This window comes from Scardinius erythrophthalmus (genome assembly GCF_964197995.2).
Source record: "Scardinius erythrophthalmus genome assembly, chromosome: 9".
NCBI lineage: Eukaryota > Metazoa > Chordata > Actinopteri > Cypriniformes > Leuciscidae > Scardinius > Scardinius erythrophthalmus.
The window spans coordinates 24,071,027-24,091,257 of NC_138229.1; the positions used below are offsets into that span (position 1 = coordinate 24,071,027).

Consider the following 20,231-nt stretch of genomic DNA (forward strand, 5'->3'; position numbering starts at 1 on the left):
AGCTACTGAAATAAATTTCTATCTAGGAATGACCTTGGAATAGGAGTGGCGCAACCAAGAGCGATATGGAACATGGTTTTTCTCTGAGACTGCCCTTGGGAGAGACTGTCATAACTGGGGCAGAAACATTGTCAGTTAGATTAGCAAGCTGAATAACAACCCAGTTGAAGGTACTCACCATTGGTGGTGGGGGCTTTTTCAACTGAATGTTATCTAATGGATCAGGCATTGCTTTCCAGTGTTTTTGTGTTGGTCCAGAATAGCTACAATCTACATTTAATGCAAGCAAATGCATGCAGAGCCCGATCCCAACAGATTTGCTTAACAGCTAATCTGTTTTGTCGTGTTATGTTATTGTAGTAAAATTCAATAAAATGTTGAATCATTCCATAAATTTTCAACTGCAAGCACACACAGATGAGAGGTCAGTCTTATAATGGTTGCCAGGTTTCTTTTTAGAACATGAGAAGGGCAACACTTGCTTTCAGTTGCAACAGTGAAGGTGGAATAGGATACGGCGGTCTTTATCTAAAGAGACCACCACAAACACAAGGAAGAAAAAGGGTCTTTAAACACCCAAGACACAACACTGGCCTCGTACGTGTTCATCATGCCCTCTATTCACTGTTTACTGGAACATGAGCTAAACACACGACTACAAGGGCCTGCCAAGGCCTCTCTCTTTTAGGATACACAAAGTCATGAATCATCAGATGTAGGCCTATATCATTTGTCCATTTGAGACATTAGGAGAAATTCTATGCAGCTATAGCTCTCTTTTTTCTGCCGTGCCCTTTTGTGTCCCTTATATATCCCGGCTATAATACATGTGTATAAAATGAATAGCGTGATAACTTCCATTGTTTTAGTTTTTTTTCTTTTCACATTCATTTTGCTATAGGCTACCTATACCTATGGCTATATATGAAGAGTTCAGATGCAAAAGCCTCTAAGTGCCATCTGAAATTTTCTTCTAGAATGATCATTTTTATCAAGCTTGTATATTTAAGTTCAGTAATTTCACTTAAATGACAATATAGGTTATTTTCATTGCCATTTAAGGGAAATTACTGAACATATACAAGCTTGATAAAAATGATCATTCAGAAGAAAATTTCAGATGGCACTTAGAGGCTTTTGCATCTGAACTCTTCATATATATATATCTTAGCATGACCCCGTTGTGGCCGTGGCCGTGCGAAAATTCTCCGTGCGTGAAATGCACGCGCGTAACGCAAATTACGCAGCTCGAGGCAGCGACTGACATTATAAAAGAGCGCGCAACTCATCAAGAGCCTGAGAAAATCTTAAAATAGACTTCATAGTCCACAATTTGCCTCCGAATAACAACGGTATCCAGGGTGAGATTAATAAACACAACAAGGAAGGTGTTAATGAAGGCAATCGAATGACTCCAGGCTGGATGTTATGTGCTGTGACAAGCAGTTCGGGCCCTTTGTGAGAAATGTCCACACACTTTCACCCCAGAGACCTGAATGATTGACTGTACAGGTGATAAATAATATTTCAGCAGTTTAATTCACACTAAATAAGTCATCCTAACAAAAGCTGGACGACAAACGAGTTGCCTCAGTCATTCACAAGGAAAGCAGTAAACCATTCTCGGGAGGATTTCCTAGCTAAATTAAACAAGTCGTTAGTGGTGGTTAAAATAATGTCCTTTTAATAGTCATTAAATGAAAAAAATGTTTTAACATAATGTCACAAAAAAATAAATAAAAAATGATTTTGACCCCTAGCCTAGGCTAGCCTATACTGCACATGGTAGATTGTGAAGTCTTTATACGGTGAAAAACGAATTGAAGAATTTCATCACTTCATAACAAAAACCGAGCGCGTGTAGAGATCCGTTCTTCATTAGAAGAGTAAAAATAGACATTTTCCACAGTTGATTTTCTGAATTATGATATTCTATACCCGTGAATGGTTGATCCTATCTGGGTTAGGCTATTTTTTCTAAGATTCAAACTGTTGCTAAATAAATAAATAATTAAATAATTAAATAAATAACCCACGACACACTGCTGTCCATATACCAACTCGAGAGCCATTAATAACTACCCGACAGCAAACAGTTTAACAAGAGGCGCTCTGGAAAGCTATAAATTACATAACCGCAATTAAAGTGCCAACCCCTGACCCTGACTGAGAGGCACAATCTTTATCACCTGATTTTAACATTGGCACTGGTTCCAAGTCAATACACATGACACGACTGCGCCGATAACTCACGCACGTACAATTTATGAGCATATCAAAGTCCGTCTGAAGAATCCGTACTTCAGATAACATACGGCACGGGGGGACACTCAAACACCGAGGTTTGAAAAGAAAACAGAACAGACTTCCGGGAATAAAATAAGACATAAAACTACGAAGCACTTACTAAGATGCAGATATGTGTCGTTATTATCCATGTTTTGGCGAATATGAAAGAACTGTCCAGTTTTCCCGTAAAGTGTCTTGTTTTGCCGTTGTGGACGGCAGCATCTCCCCGCTGCTGTCCGCGATCTAACTGAGGATTCGCTGCGCACACTTGGGGCCCCACCGAGGGGGTGGCGAAGCCAAGACCTCTCCCAATGACAGCCTACTCAAACTGTACAATTCCTAGAATGAAAATTATACATTTTTTCTTATAATAACGTATAAGTATTCACTAAAGTAAAAAAAAAAAAAAAAAAAGGTAAATACTTTTACTAGTATTTTTGTAAACCATCACACAAAGTATTTTTTTGTAATATGCAAGCTAGCTTGATGCTACTTTTTGGTTTTTGTGTGAATGTGATTTAAAACATGTTAATATTTTAGCTTCACTATAATATTTCTTCTTTGTATTTATTGTCTTACTCAGTGCGGGTGAATCATGCAGACTTAGGCTCACTGTAACATTTGTAGAGTCAATAAAGCGATTTTGATATTCAAATTAATGCTCATTTAAATGTTTTCATTCAGCTAAATATATGGACTGAAAGCAAGAAGATGCCATAGGGTTGTCGAATGAAATAAATATAGCATTTATAAACAAATAAAATGTTTAATACTAAAAAATTACTAGCGTATAGGCTAATAACCAGAAGAGGTTTCATTAAACCTGTATCAACACCAAGTAATTATTTTAGATTAGCATTCTCGTTTGCAGTTTTACTGGGTCAGGGGATTATCATAATATTCTTTGTCCACAAACTGCTTAGTGCAAGATCTGCTGACCATGGCCTTTGAGATTTCGGAGAGGGGAAAAAAATTCTACAAATTCCAAGCACTCAGTAGTCCCCACAAGGCTACCAGAGGGTCTGAAGACCCCTTGACGCCCCCCAAGATCTCTTCAGAGTGAGGGGTCATTTAAGGGTGAGCTCCCACTACCTCAGGAGGTTATTCAGAAGTCACCGGCATTCAGAGTGTTGAACTCCTGTTCAAGGGGGACACTGAGAGAGAGAGAGAGAGAGAGAGAGAGAGAGAGAGAGAGAGAGAGAGAGAGAGAGGAGAGAGAGAGAGAGAGAGAGAGAGAGAGAGAGAGCGTTAGTGATGACCACTCTGTCAGTCCATGAGCTGGGCTGTCGAATGGGAAAAGCACACTGGCTCCCATCCTTGTAAAAACACAACATAAAAGAACACAGGGGGATGCTAACAAAGATGAATGGCTTCTCTTCCAACTCATTCCACACTAATCAGGGCCTTTTCATTTGTTCCCTGTTAGATAATGTAAATTTGTGGAGTCAAAGAAAGGGACTAAAAGGACAATTTATCAACCACCCTTTTATCCCTCTAATGGAGCCACATGTTCCAGAGCATTACAATCGCCCTGATCTGCAAAGTATATTAGAGCTGAAAGGGGGTAACAAGAATGAGGATTAGATTTCAGTGCGAACATGAGCGACGTAATGATTCCTGGTGATGTATTCAATCCTGTTGCTTTCATTAAGGAGGAGAACGGCAAACACTTTTCACCGTGCAAGGTGCAATTGCTTTTTATATGGCTAATGTAAATATTGTGAAATTAAAGGAGATCAGGTGGTCAAGAGATCCAGAAAAACCCTAAATCACAGCAGATTTGAGGGAAGGTTTGCGGGATTATCCTGCTGTTTGTCCACAACAATGGCTGCCAATGGACCATTCAGTTGCAGAGTGTCGGAGACCTCACCCTTGCAATCATCTATCATCAGTTAAAAGCAGAGCGGCCCACCCCTTAACCTAACAGTCACTGTTCTGAGACCAGCCGTTAGAAACGAGCAGTCTGGTCATCTCTCCCTCAGACAACAGCCCTTGTCTGGGGGCACCATGTGGCAAATACACACTCATAGCCAGACAAATGTGCCATAAATTTATGAAATGTGCATATTCAAGCTCGTTTTCCATGCGAGAGTGGTCTTACTGACTTTCACACATTGATATTCATGAATATCAAACCCTAACTTGCTCTTATTGACTGATAAAGTGATTTGCACTCCGTTTGTCCATCCTTTTCTTTTTAAAGGAATATTCAGAGTTCAATAGTAGTTAAACTCAATCAACAGCATTTGTGGTTGATTACCCTCATCCCTCATTGAAAAAAAGCAAAAATGGCGCTTACGGTGAGACACTTACAATGAAAGTGAAAGTGGTCAATGTTTGAATTTAAAATGTGAAGCTTAGAATATTATAAAAGCACTTAAATGTATAATCTGCCATCATTTAAATATTTTGAAGTATGTTGGTAGCTAAACAGTTTTATTCCCATTGACCTCCATTGTATAAGCAAAACTGTTTGGTTATCATCATTCTTCAAAATATCTTTTGTGTTCAGCAAAAGAAAGAAATGCATACAGATTTGGGATGACATGAGGTATTTTATGAGTTTGTATTTGAACGAATAAGATTTGATTCTTACGTAGGCTTTTTTTTAGGGGAGGTCCACCCCTAACCCAACTCTACACTGTTAGAAAAATCTGTAGAAATTACAGTATTACTGGCAGCTACTTGCCAGTAACTTACTGTAGATTTAAATTGATGTTATTTACTGGCAACAATTTGTTCAAAATTAAATGAACATTAAACATTAACAAGTCTTTATCTTTACAGAATAAAACTAAAATAACATCCTCATGCAAAGCATTCTAGGAACCAAAATCTGAAGGAAAAAAACAGAAAAAGGTTGATGAAGATTTCTGGTTCCCAGAATGCTTTGCATTAGATTGTTATTTTATAATTTTATTCTTTAAAGACAAAGACTTGTTAATGTTTAATGTCCATTTAACTTTGAACAAACTGTTGCCAGTAAATAAAATAAATGTAAATCTACAGTAAGTTACTGGCAAACAGCTGCAAAACTACAGCAAATTTTTTACAGTGTAAACTTAACCCTCAGTGGGGAGTGAGCAGATAATGTATCAATGAGATGTAAAATAGTTATGAATTTTTTTGTTTGTGTGTGTGTGTTATGATGTTACGACAACAAAGCTGTAAAATTAGATGAAACTTTACAAAGAAAATGTTAGTAAACTATTTTTTACACTTCATTTTAACACATATTGTTCATCGTTTGGCTATACTTTTAAAACCGTGAGAATTTTAACAGTGAGCATTCACATTTATTTAAAGCGCCTCACTATAACCCAGATGTTTACTTTTTGAGGTAAAGTAAAAATATACTTATGTGGTAATCAACATTATGTCACAAGTCCTGTCAGTTGAGCTTAACTTGTATTAAACCAGGAATATTCCGCTAAACTATTAGACTATTGCCTGTTTGTAATAATATTCAACTTTTTTTTTATCTGATCGAGTGAATTGAAAACCTGTTTGAGAAACAACCTTCCTCTTTGCTCAACTGATTGTATCGAATAGATTGTGTGTGTGTGTGTGCTTGGGGGGGTGGTTCTCCATCTGTCAAACACTCATTAACAGAGCCCCACCATGTTTTAATCAGTCCCTATACACAAACCACACCCATTCACACACACACACAGTGAAACCTCACTGGCTTCAACCACGCCATGTATCATCAATCTCACAGGTCATTAATCTCTGAGCACAAAGGCAAAACATGCTGCAATTTTTGGGTGTGAAACCTCTTTTTGATGCAGACCAATTCGACAAATCACAAAATACAGCAATACTGCTTTAAATTTTGTGTGCTGTATTGCATAAAAACCATGATCGCAAACTTCTTGAATTTTATACTTATTAATTTGGTTCACGGCTATAAAAAACCCTGTTAATAACCCGTATATATTTTATTGCTTTTACTGGTTAACTCTGGCCTTCAGACGTCTAATGCGGGACCTTAATGTTGTTGCACACTAACTTATTTGTGTACATGATAGTAATTATCACATTCAGCCACTCAAGAACGTGTAAGACGAGAAAAGCCAAACACTTCGCACTTCAGAGGAGTTATTAGATGAATTTGACTTTATGGGTTAAACTTTATTGGAAGTTAATCCACAGTATCATGTCAGAGAGGCATAATATCAAATTTCCTCCAAATGCTTTGAGACCAAGCGAGAGAAAGACTTAAGCAAGAGAGCTGGAGCTGACCTCCAGAAAGGACTGCCAGCATTACCTCACAAGAGGCGCCTTGCTACTCTTTCGCCACAGGATGTGCGTCATAAATCTTACTCAAGCCGAATGACAGAGGAGCTCATGGGACGTGACCCGTGACATACTGATCAACACATCGGTGCTAAACTTAAGCCAACATGCAGGACCACAAAAGAGGAGTAACTATAAAATATATATCAAGGGAAGTGTATTTGGGGAAACCATTGTAAAACCGGCAAATAGGTATTTCAAAATAGAGGTTAAAGGTTTAAAGTAAAGAACGCTTGTCCGAATCCGATGACTCGGATGAGTTTTTCTGGTCTTGATTTTGATTTTGGCTTCTGGTCTTGAATTTGTTGGTTTCTAATCAAATTTAACTTGAATTGAAACGGATGGATTGACTGATTGATTGATTGATTGATTGATTGATTGATTGACTGAATGAAACTAACATAGCCTATAGAGATAAAGAATTTTTTCCCAAACTATGGAAAACATGAGAATGAAACAGAACTATAATTAGAGAAAAGAACTACAACATTTTGAAATCAGTCAATAGCAAATGTGAAGTGAAAGTTCTGTCAGCGTGATCATGGGACACTTTCTCCAGTGTCAGTAACGTGTTCAAAAATGCATATAAATAGAAATGAGGAAAGAACACAGCGATCAAAAAATATATTACACAATGGTTTCATGAATCAACATAGGCAAATGCAGGAACACACTTGGCAATGAAGCTCTCGTTTCTTGAAGCACCGAAATAGAAACAGCTGAAGTAGGGCTACCCTGAGTGAACTTTAAAGAGGAAGCAACAGGGCAAAATCAATTGTGCCTCAAGAACACACACGTCTTGGGCTGCCAGCTGAGGAGAACTAATGTTCTGATGTGTTCTGCTTCAGCTCTGCTAGAGTCATTTGAATGAATAACAATCACGAGCTCTGCAGGGAGGATTCAAGCAGGCTGCCAAGGCCAGGTGCATCTGAGGAAAGGTAGTGTAGGCTATAGAGAGGAAGTTGTATTGTACGTACAGTGACCACAAAAAAATATTTGGACACTTCAGCCACAAATCTTTGCATTACATGACATTGTTTAACTGTAATTTATTTGAAATAAATATACAGTAGCACACTTTTTAAGCTAAACATTTCACCTAATCATGTTTGAAATGATTAAACAATGGAGCAAACTAACTTCCTTGCGGTGATTTATAAATTATGTATATATACTACCGGTCAAAAGTTTGAAAACATTAAGGTTTTTTTAGGCATTTATTTGATAAAAAATACAGTAAAAACATTAATACTGTTAAATATTATTACAATATATATTAACTGGTTACTGTTGTAATATATTTTAAAATATAATCTATTCTTGTGATGGTAAAGCTGAATTTCCAGCATCATTACTCCAGTCTTCAGTGTCACATGGTCATTCGAAGATCTAAGATATTATTATCAATGTTGAAAACAGTTTTAGAGAGAGAGAGAGAGAGAGAGAGAGAGAGAGAGAGAGAGAGAGAGAGAGAGAGAGAGAGAGAGAGAGAGAGAGAGAGAGAGAGAGAGAGAGAGAGAGAGAGAGAGAGAGAGAGAGAGAGAGAGAGAGAGAGAGAGATACTTTTATTCAGCAAAGGCACATTAAATTGATAAAAAAAGACATTAAAGACATTTTTTAAATTAATAAATATTACAAAAAAAGTTTGTATTCATCAAAGAATCCTGAAAAAAAGAAATCACTTTTTTCAACTTTTTTTCAACACATTTTTCAACATTGATAATAATAATAAGAAATGTTTCTCGAGCAGCAAATCAGAATTTTAGAATGATTTCTGAAGGATCATGTGACACTGAAGACTGGAGTAATGATGCTGGAAATTCAGCTTTACCATCACAGGAATAAATTACATTTTTAAATATATTACAAAAAAACCCAGTTAATTTAAATGGTAATATTTCACAGTATTACTGTGTTTACCATATTTTTGATCAAATAAATGCAGCCTTGGTGAGCATAAGAGACTAATTTAAAAAATATTATAAAAATGTAATGTTTCCAAACTCTTGGACAGTACTGTATGCATGTACGAATATATATACAGTATATATATATATATATATATATATATATATATATATATATATATATATATATATATATATATATATATATATAAATGCTAAGTTAGTTCTGAGAATGGTTTTACACTATTTGTTTGCAGATTTGTTTTGATAGCTGTTTAAAAAAAAAATGTTTTTTTAAAAATACATTTTAGGTAAATTAACAACTGTTAAATATAAAGTCAAACTGACCAGAAAGCCTAATGTAAGAAAGCCCAAGAGACCAGCTACAACACAGAGCAGCAGATCTTTGGCTGAAATGAGAAGTAGCCTAGTCCAGATTTCAACAGTCTTTCCAGTTCTTCATAGAATTGGTTTTTACTGAGAAAAAGAAAACCAGTTCTGACACCTAGAAGGCAAAACTAAAGCTGGTCTCTTGGCCTAACTATGATCATGAATACTAGTATGTGAGAAATGTAAATGCATAAATATTTATGTAAATGAAATATGCATTTGTATGTGCCTTTTTTCTTCTTCTATAAAGAGTCATTGAGTGTAAATGACATTTCATGGAAAATGTTGAGTCAAAGAGGAACTTGACAATGATCTGTACTAATCATTTCCTATCTAAAATGTCCTGTTGCAAGAGCAAATGAAGAACTCTTAATGTCTCAAGCAATCACAAAGAGAGCAGGAGAAGGTCCACACAGATGTTCATAGGAAGCATCAGTCCTTGCATTGCTTTAAGCTCTTAATCCTAAATCTGCCTTTGTGGGTCTAGACAAATCGAAGATTCTGGTGCAAACTTCTAATGTTCTTATCAAAATCAATAACCCTAATCATCCCATGACAGTTGCTTACAAAAGAAAAAATAGAACAATGTGTGTGTTTCTGCTGATTGGGGATTCATGTGATAATGCTGTGCATTCCAGGAAAGACATACGTGCAACAGGTTGGACAGGGATTCTGAGGGACCATATGAGGCTAAGTTGGACTTGTCCTGAGAGGACCAGTCAGATTAAAGCACAGGCATCTGCTCTGTAACTTGTTTTTGTGTCCATCAAGACCCCATCATATGCCATAGAGAACACTCCGCCATCATGCTCACCGAATACTTCTAATCCCACTATCCCACTCTAATCTATTATAATATCTCAGTCAGTTTCTGAGAAAAGACGCAATTTTCATGAATCACTAAGACAATTTTTAATGCTTTATGTTATAGGCTAGATGAGCAGCCATTTATGTGTCTGACATGGAGGTGCAGTGGACTGAACTCATTCACTCCTGTTTAAATGTCATAGTGTTGGCTTTCATTAAGTATATGCAGGACAGCCAAAAGCCTTCCAAAAGGGCAGAAATACAGAACACACCATGGGAACTCGATAGGATACAAAGAAGATTCAAAGCTCAAATAAAATCTAATACAGCACAGTTCCCTGAGTTGGCAATATTGTAAGGTACAGCTCTATCAATTCTGTTTTAAACTGCTTTAGTAACGGTTCTACAATAAATCAAGCGTGTGTTCTCGAGGAACTTCTGGAGAACATACTTTTTAGTTGTTTTTTTTCTTTTCTTCTAAAAACAGAGTAGATCAATTTGAGTACGTTTGTAAGAGTGTTTCTGACTTCGGGGTCTTTAAAAAAAAGTGCTAATGTCAATTATCCTATATATGCCTATGTTTAACGATAGTTTAAAAAAAATTGTCCCCAGAAGCTACATAAATGATTCCAAACTCAACTGAAGTCCACAAATGTAAAAATAACATGAAACTGATTTTTTTTTTTTTTAATTGTGTTAAAAATACTTTTTACCTAAATAAGTAGGCTAGTATAGACAGGAATGACAAGACTAGCTAACCTAAACATACCACGGTTTTCAATATTGCAATGTCAAAGGAGTATTTATTTCCTATTAACGCCATCTAGAGGCATCGTGAAGCCATAATATAACAGAGTTCTGTCCGGAACTAACAAGTTTTTTTGTTTCCCACGGACTTTTTTATTTTACTGGACCTCCATCTTGACAGCAAGTAACACGTGAGTTCAGTAAGCGTTGATGTTTACATTAAAGTCACCATTAGAAAAACTGCGGGCTAAATCCATTTGAATGAATAAAATCTACTCTCTTATGAATTTCTATATATATATATATATATATATATATATATATATATATATATATATATATATATATATATATATATATATATATATATATATAATGTAGCAGTTCTTAACAGACATGTAGCTAAGAAGTTACACTCTCCGTGCATATTGATGTGAAAAGTGTTGTTGTGTTTACCCAGTAAACCATGATAGGAGTGGAGGCTGGACTCTACATCGGATCTGTGTCCGATGTGAAGGATGCTCAGAGCCTGACAGACGCCGGTGTAACACACATACTCAGCGTTGACTCAGAGGAACCTGCTGTGTCTGGATTCCACACGAAATTTGTCCGAGCTCTGGATGATGCGTCCACAGATCTCCTGAGCAGACTGGATGACTGTGTCAGCTTTATATGTGACGCTCTCAGCACACAAGATGAGTCCAAATCACCAGCAGTTCTTGTGCATTGGTAGGTTTAATCATTTATTTAAAACTTTAATGATTAAGGTTCATTACAGTATATAGCCTAATACATAACAGTGCATTAGTTAGTGATATTCACAAATGGAATAAATTGATGTTAATAAAGTAAAATGTTATATTTTCATTAATAAAAAAAAAAAAATATATATATATATATATATATATATATATATATATGAACAACTGATCTATTTAGCATAATGTTTATTCATAGGTATGCAAGTTGTAAGAAAGTTTTACAAGTGTCTTTTCTAATTTATATATTTATACATTTATATTATATATAATTTTTCTATTGCTATTTTATTTAAAGAAACTGGAATTCAACTTTTTTCCGTGATATTTATTTGTTTGTTTGTTTGCAGCCATGTTGGGCAAAGCAGAAGTGCTGCTGTGGTGACTGCTTACCTGATGAAAACACAACACCTGAATCTACATGATGCATATTCTAAACTCCAAAACTTAAAACCAGATGTTAAGTGAGTGTTTTTCATTATTTATCCTGTGATGACTCGTTTGCGAAGAGCATTATCATTGAAGAACGTTCTGCTCATTTTCTCAGAATGAATGAAGCATTTCTGGACCAGCTGGCACTCTATGAATTAATGGACTGTAAAGTAGATACCACAAATCCCTTATACAAACAGTTTAGATTGAAAAAAATTACAGAGAAATATCCAGGTATGGAAATACTTAAACTTGCTTAATATATTTGGTAAATATGTGTTCATTTCATCTTTATACACCCAAAGTTAAATGGTCTATATATTTATAAGTACAGTAATGAAAGAAACTTACCAGGGCCTATATTAAAGTCATGTATTTTGATCAATTCAGAGCTCCAAAATGTGCCAAAAGAAGTCTTCGCTGTTGACCCTGCACAAACCCAGAATGCAGAAGCTGTATACAGATGTAGAAAGTGCAGGTAAATTTATATTTAGTTTATACACAACATATTATGTTGATCCTGGAACAACATTCCTGTCCGAAAATGTAGTTTTAACCCTAAATCTACCCTAAAAGGTATCCCTAATATCAGAGGTGAATAACACTGATGTAGAAACACCTAACCCTGGTTATAAGCCTAAACTTGACATAAACTGTAAACCTCAAATCTGATTGGTTGATTGGAATGTTGTTCCAGGATCAGCAAAGTTGTACTTTTGTGAAAGCACGTTCACCAACTAAAAGTGTCTTAACCTGCTGTTTTCTTTCGGTCCCAAATAGACGCACACTTTTCCGTCACTCCAGCATTCTCAGTCACTGTGTGGGAGAAGGAGCCTCTTCGTTCTCTCATAAGAAGACGAGGATAGTGAGCCTTACAGCTGAAGATCAGAGACAGTGCACATCCTTCTTTATAGAGCCGGTGCAATGGATGGAGCAGGCCTTACTAGGTGTTATGGATGGACAGGTAGTACCTGACTGCTTCACACGTCTGGACACACAATTAAATAGAATTATCAAAACGTTGTTCCTGTATGTCCATTTACTTTTTTACAAGTATATATTTTTCTTTCTTGGTGTGTTTTAATATATTTCAAAGTAAAAGCTTTTGTAAAATCTCTCTTGTAGCTTCTGTGTCCCAAGTGCAGCTCAAAGCTGGGCTCGTTTAACTGGTACGGTGAACAGTGTTCGTGTGGGCGCTGGGTGACACCGGCCTTCCAGATGCACAAGAACAGAGTGGATGAAATCAAACACATCAGTATATCCGCACTCAAATGACCCACAAATAAAGTCTGTATTGTATGCTCCGATATTTCTGTCATTGTTAGTGTTTTAAATTGAAATAATACATGAAAACATTTCATATATCATAAATACCATGTAAAATGCCTTATGCTTTACTTTGATCGTAACTTTGCTTAAATGTTTTGATTAAAAGTTTTATTTTTATCTACACTACCATTCATAAGTTTGGGGCCTTTATAAAAAAGTTATGCTCACCAGTGTTGCATTTATTTATAAGTTACTCTAAAATGACCTCTTCAACAGTGTAATTAGATTACTATACTAATTACTCTCTCTAAAATGTATTTAATTACTTATTACTAATTACTTTCAAAACCCCATATCAACCTCAAAAGGATAGACATGAAACTGTTTTAATTCTTTCAAATAAATACTATAAAATTGCACGAATTATGCTTAAACTGACCAAACAATTTAAAGGGAGAAGGTTACATAATAAACATACTTTTTAACATCATACAATACATTTTGATGTTAAACCCACTATTGTTTTATATAGAATTGTTCTAGTTTATACCAGTGGTTCCACTGCTCTGCACATTTTGTGTGTCTCCCTTATTTAACACACCCGATTCAGATCATCAGCTCGTTTGGAGAGACTCCATGAACTGAACTCAGTGTGTCAGATAAGAGAGACATACATAATGTACAGAGCAGCGGGTCCTGAGGACTGGAGTTGAGAACCATTGGTCCGATCTCATGACATTTCATACGTATTTTACAAGGTGGCTAATTCATACGAATTTGTACGAGCGAGGTCGTACGATTTAGCACCTCATTGGTGCTCGAGAAACTATTATTATCATAATTTGTCCAGGGTTCTTTGATTAATATGAAGTTCAAAACAGCTGCATTTATTAGAAATGAAATTATTTTCTATAAATGCCTTTACTGTCACTTTTGACCAGTTTAATGCATCCTTGCTAAATTAAAGTACAAATTTCTTAAAAAAATAAATTCATATTATATTGTATGTATGGTTAATTTAACCAGTAATTTAATTTTTATTTGGATTAACTTTTGCATTCATAAATAAACAAAGATCTTGGGTTTTCTATCCAGTAGGTGGCGACAAATAACTAGTACTGAGCAATTGCTTTGGACTATATTTTGAGTGCTATTCAAAATAGTGGAGAATAAGGAGTTCTTGGTTACGCCTGCACTATAGGAAATGTGAGACACTTTGATTTGGTTAAGAAGTACTAGATGTATGAGGACGATAACAAACCTGGCTCCTCCTGACTGGCTAAATCTGCTTCTCACAAAATGAGAAATAAAAAAAAAAAAAAAAAAAAAGTATGCTGCCTCAGAATTTGGTCCATAAATTGTCATCATGTACTTTGTATTTGTATGATATGTAGCACTAATTCAGATTCATGGGCATGTAGTTTCCTCTTGACCCCCCAGTGCATGTTTGTATGATGTTTATTGAGAGAGTCTGCATTTCACTGTGGGTGGTTATGGCATTGAGTTGTGAAATCCTGTTGTGTTTATGAGGGTCATATTCTCTATGTAATGACCTGAACTCTTTCTGTGAAGTGTGAAGAGTCGCCCGCTGAGTATTTGCGCAAGAGAGATGACATCAGTTGAGAGAGGAGCAGGGTTTCAGAAATAGAGGAGCTGAGGAAACTAAATTTATCTCCTCAAAATGATATTCACTAACATAATATATGCAGTTGTTTTTGCTTTTTCAGGAACATTAAATATCAATAAAAGTTTTGGCTGGAATAGGCTATATATTATGTGGTACACAGATCGAATATAAAGGAGATACCAGGAAAGTGTGTTTGGTCAACCCACCCCTGATGTTGCAGTCATGGTCTTGGTTAGAGCTGAGATGGAGGTGTGGAAAAGCTAGACATCTGATTGGTTCAGAGACCCACTTAAGCTGTGTGTGACAGTCTTGACCTTTTCAAAAGTAGCAATTTGGCCTAAAATACACAGTTTTTGTTTATTCTTTCCTTTCAAGAGTAATTAGTGTAAATAACCGTTTTTACAGACATACCATACATCTGGAAATGAGAAAAGATGCCGAAATGGAACAGGCAGTATTGCCTAAACTGTGAAATTGCTATCGGTTGAGTGTGTAAGACTGAACAGAAATAGTGTAGTTTGCCTTTATTACTTTGTGTATCAGGTTTAAGACTCTTTTTAAACAGGTTTAAGATCAATAAACAATGGTTGTTTTTCTAGATGTTAGCATTTTCAAAAGTAATCAAAATGTACATTCAACTTGTCTTGCAAATGTAATGACTTGCAAGTCATTATGTAGTTCCACATTTGAAAATAATTAACATGCAAGACACGTATTTATTTTTCTCAGATCAGATGAGGCGGTGTAGCAACACAAACAAGCAGGAGACAGTTTCCCTGCTATTTCCTGCAGATCTATGAAGTGAATGCGTTTGCGTAACAGCAGTAGCAAACCACAGATGTCTATGGATCAGATGGTGAGCACATGGATGGACTTAACTGCTAAATTGGTCTTCTTCAGAGGTCTAGATTGCTTTAAATCAGTTTTTGGTTAAATAAAATTTAAATTCTGTCATACCCTCAAGTTGTTCTAAACCTGTATGAGTTTCTTTGTTCACTTTAGCACGCATACACATACACACACACACACACACACACACACACACACACACACACACACACACACACACACACACACACGTACACACGCACGCACAAGATAATTTGAACAATGTTGGCAACCAAACAGTTTCTAGTTCCCATTGACTTCCATAGTACTGTTTATGTTGTGGAAATCAATGGGGACCACAAAATGTTTGGTTACCCACATTCTTCAAAAAATCATCTGTGTTCAACAGAACAAAGAAACTCTTGAGAGTGAGTAAATGACTGAATTTTCATTTTTGGCTGAATTATTCCTTTGAGCCAATCTTGCATTTTGAATTAGCAGTGTATTACAGTGTGTTAAATGTTATGATGTTGATTTTCTAATCCGATTATCCTGCTAAACTAGAGGAGATCTGATTCTCAAATATGTCTAGCAGATTTAATTTTGCCCATGTGTCTAGAGCGAGCTCTCCTTTGCAGTCTGAATCAAAAACATGGCATGTCTACATGATTGACACAGTCTTAAAGGGATAGTTCACTTTGAAATAAAATTTTGGTATGTTTTAGCTTACCTCAAGGGCATCAAATATGTAGGTGTCTTTTTTTCCACAGTAGTTTCAATTTTGATATTTTTAGGTCAAACCGTTCTTGTCTGTCAGTCGTATAATGCAGGTCTATGGTCACTGTCTCGAAGAGCATGCACAGAGTCCAAATTAAAACAATTCCCCATCGTCCAAATTAAAACAATTCCCCATCGTAAGTACACATTGATGGCCTAAGACACGAAACGAGCGGTTTGTGTGAGAAAACGAACAGTATTTATATCGTTTTGACCTCTTATACACAGCCACGTCCAAGTGATCTGAGGGCGCGCGCGCTTCCTGCTGTGTGACGTGTACGCAGACTGGTGCATAGATATGTACACTAGATGTCTCCTTGTCTACGGCAGTTCATTGGAACGAATGTCTTTAAGGCGACATCTAGTGTATATATATCTATACTGCACCCTCAGATCAGATCACTTGGACGTGGCTGTGTATAAGAGGTCAAAACGATATAAATACTGTTCGTTTTCTCACACAAACCGCTCGTTTCGTGTCTTAGGCCATCAATGTGTACTTACGATGGGGAATTGTTTAATTTGGACAATGGGGAATTGTTTTAATTTGGACTCTGTGCATGCTCTTTGAGACCGTGACCATAGACCTGCATTATATGACTGAAAGACAAGAACGGTTTGACCTAAAAATATCAAAATTGAAAATACTGCGGAAAAAAAGACACCTACATCTTGGATGCCCTTGAGGTAAGCTAAAACATACCAAAATTTAATTTCAAAGTGAACTATCCCTTTAACTGAAACAATCCTTGGAGAGTAAATAATCTCTTTAAAACAAGTCGTTTTTTTTGTTTACATGTGTTTATGTATGCAAATATTATAGAAAAATTCACCAGTTACACTCAACTAATACTCATTCATGTAATTTGAGTGAAACATGCAGGCTTTTGTGTATTTCTGCCATTTGTATTGGATGTTTACTTGGCTTATTAATCTTATAGTCCAGTCTAGTTTTTATTAAGGACTGTTTGATCTTTAATGGAGGATGCGGTCAGTGGAAAAGCTCTCAGAATTGACAGAATCTTAGTCTTTGAAAAGCAGATTTGTTGCTGTGGTTATTGGGGAGGTAGAAGTCAAAGCCCAGAATTAAATCTCTCTTCTAAAGAAAGGATTTTCTTCTGACACAAATCTTGGCTCTGTGGCCAGGAAATTTCTATTGGTTTAGTTAGTTATTGTGCTACTACAGTATATTAATAATGATTCAGTTTCCAAATCATTCTGAATGCACGTGTAAAAAAGGGTTCTTTAGGGTGGTCTTTAAACCTCTTTCACCCCTTTTAAAGTGCAGTTATATCTAAATATTTAGCTATCTGGCATTTGTTTAAATGGCTAAAGAGACATCCCGTAAAAACGATCTTGTGTCATTGGTCATTTCAGGTCATTGGAGAGCCTCAGGCTCTCCAGAAGAGGATATGTGTGAGGTTTTGCAAAGTGTGTTCAATTGAGGATTGGTTGTTTAAAAGGTTTTGCTCAGTAAGCAGAGCAAAGAAGAAACAAAAAGAGCCGCAATCTTGCACAACCTCAAATTAGCATTTAAAAATGCAATTACGATTTGGACAGCATGGATTCTTTAGTTTTGTTCATCTCTGTGTTTACAAAAGCATTAGCAGAAGAATACGTTTCCTGTCTCCATCTTCGTCAATATGGCAAAGATGAAGACAGGAACCTTATTAGGTTTTTTGCTGAGCATGATCGCTCAGGGTTTTTCCTCATACATATCAGTCCTTTATTCCATTTCCAGAAACGTTTTTTTCCCCCTACAGACCTCACAGATGGCCGTGCTCCCAGATTTAAAATGGTTTCTTTGGAAACCAAATACAACATTGTGGTTGGAACCTAAACTGCTATAAAGCCAAAGCTATTAGATGGCCTACACAAACTGACCCTAGAGCAGGTCTGAAGATGAGCTGACTGAGGGTTTTCTGCTGCACAAGGACATTGAGGACATTCTCTTGTGACTTTTTCACGGATTTATGGACAGGAGAGTGGGGACCACTAAGCGCTAGTCATGTGGTTTATTCTATAGACCAGTGCTTGGACAGAATTGAATGTTTAAGTCCTTTTCTTTTTCTCCTCCGCACAAAAGCATTTGAGTAAAGTGGAGCACCGGCAATTTGTCCTCCCCTCCCAAAGTGTTGTGTAATCATTCCGCTCTGGGTTTTCCATTTCCCGTTCCTTTGTTGCTCCTCATTCACTGTTGAGAGAAACCCCTCTCAGAGTTCACTCCATATAAAATTTGCATGCAGATTTGACTTCTATACATGATCATTCAAACGTTTTTTGTTCAAAGAAATGTACATCGTTACAAATGATTTTATTACATAAATGCTGTTGTTTTAAAAATTCTATTCATCAACATTGATAATAAAAAGAAATGTTTCTTGAGCAGCAAATCAGCATCAGAGTGATTTCTAAGGGATCATGTGACACTGAAGAAAAATTCAGATTTGCAATCACAGGAATAAATGACATTTTAAAATGGATTAATATTTATTTTAAATAACTTTTCATAAAATTTCACAATATTACTGTTTTACTGAATTTTTTAGCAAGTAAATGCAGCCTTGGTGAGCATAAGAGACTTCTTTTAAAATCATAAATCTTACCGACCCCAAACTTATAAATGGTACATACATTTTATTTCCAATATTTATGTAGGCTACAGTAATATAGTTATTTTAATATGCGTCAGGAACACTTTGTCATTTTTCCACTTTCACACTACTCACATACTCTGCCCCCCATCTAGTGATTTCTCTTTACCCTACTTGACCGTATTAGATAACCAGTTAAGTAATACATCAAATTACCTCATTATTCCACAGTTTATTTGACAGCTATAATGCCTGTTTGCATCTAATTATTTTTGGACGGGCTGTGGTAATTATTTATTGTTTGCATGTCATTCTTTCCATTGCCGCAGCTGCACCTGTTTGCTAGGTGTTGTTTTTCTCAGCTGTGCGGTACAGTGGATGACAGCAGCTGGAACGTGAATCACTGCACATGTGTTGGGCTCTATAAACAGTTAGTTTCCAGTCCTTGATTCTGATTGGTCAATAGTGGTGTTTTATTCATACAAACCTTATGTAGCCCGCCCCTTTTCAGCGCTGCGCTCGTTGTCTTTTGACTTCCGGTCTGTATTTTCACAGCGATTTTGCGTGTTTATTAATGAACGGCTCGTTTTAAAATCTTCCCGGTCGACTTACATTTGTTAAGACATCTGCTTTAAATATTACAGTGCTCATGATAACTTTCGTTAACTTTACTTTAAATAAATCCACTTCAAAAGCTATTTACTACTGGACTGCTGCGCCACAGAAATAGCATAGAGCGACCGCAAAAATGGAAGTTAAAAGACAATATTCTAAAGATGGCGGCGCCCTCGTTTTTCTTGTGCATAAGGTCTATACAGCACTGTTACATGCATGTAGAACTCTGGAACTTGTCATACCACGTGTTAGTAGGACGATAGTTTGTCGATTAACAAAATTTCTGGTTTCACTCTGATATTCTGACACTTGTGCAAAGTAAAGACTTTGCAAAATATAGACTGTTGCATTAACCAGCTGCATGACATTTAGCTGCTGTCTGGCCACAGTTTTCAGGGTCAGTTTGCAGAATGGAAAATGCCAACATAAAATCCATGACATCATGACTTATATTTCCAGCTTACTTTGACTTCAAACCCATTGGTTTTTTTTCTAAATGCAAATGATTTTCATGTAAGTCTCTCACATCACATGTCATGTGTGTGATTGCATTGGAGTGTTGTGAGTTGAATCCATGCCACACATCATATCATACAGGAGGTTCAGATTCTGTAATCAGTGAAATCATCGAAACCACCTGTCAGACACACTTGCTGTGCATTTTCCTGCCGTACAAGCTGATTTTGATTTGTGTGCATGGCTTTATTCTTCAAGTCTCTTGTAATCAACCAGTTATCAGGAGTCTTTTGCATCAAGCACAGATCCCTAACTGAAAACACTGACCACATGAAACGAACCTTAAACGACCTTTGCGATTCTATCACCAATGCAATATATAGCTAGCCAGGAAGGTTTTAATGCAGCCTGATTGTTGTAATGAGGCTTGACAAAC

At 36.4% G+C, this 20,231-nt stretch overlaps 2 protein-coding genes across 4 annotated transcripts in view; one reads left to right on the forward strand and one right to left on the reverse strand.

Annotated features, from left to right (window-relative positions):
- The window catches only part of rxrga (retinoid x receptor, gamma a), a 25,940-nt gene extending 14,809 nt beyond the window's left edge, over positions 1-11,131 (reverse strand). The window contains exon 1 of one of the 3 annotated variants that reach the window (XM_081374722.1): positions 10,896-11,131. Coding sequence is in view for 1 of the 3 variants with exons in the window: in XM_081374721.1 (XP_081230847.1) it covers positions 2,408-2,438 (31 nt within the window). In the remaining 2 variants the exon portion in view is untranslated. Of the gene's footprint in view, positions 1-2,407; positions 2,636-10,895 lie in introns of those variants that run through there. The other 2 variants (XM_081374721.1, XM_081374719.1) reach the window with 2 other exon arrangements.
- dusp12 (dual specificity phosphatase 12) lies at positions 10,600-14,206 on the forward strand. The gene is made up of 7 exons (XM_081374724.1): positions 10,600-10,630; positions 10,900-11,168; positions 11,548-11,661; positions 11,745-11,863; positions 12,020-12,107; positions 12,410-12,593; positions 12,755-14,206. The coding sequence occupies exons 2-7, from the start codon at positions 10,906-10,908 to the stop codon at positions 12,902-12,904; spliced, it is 918 nt and encodes a 305-aa protein (XP_081230850.1). The 5' UTR covers positions 10,600-10,630; positions 10,900-10,905; the 3' UTR covers positions 12,905-14,206.
- Positions 14,207-20,231: the final 6,025 nt, after the last annotated feature.

Excerpts from the sequence above, each read along its gene's own strand:
- dusp12 (XM_081374724.1), top strand. The coding sequence starts at position 10,906 with ATGATAGGAGTGGAGGCTGGACTCTACATCGGATCTGTGTCCGATGTG. Across the intron at positions 11,662-11,744 it reads AACTTAAAACCAGATGTTAA|AATGAATGAAGCATTTCTGG; the intron begins GTGAGTGTTTTT and ends TCATTTTCTCAG. Across the intron at positions 12,108-12,409 it reads TACAGATGTAGAAAGTGCAG|ACGCACACTTTTCCGTCACT; the intron begins GTAAATTTATAT and ends GGTCCCAAATAG.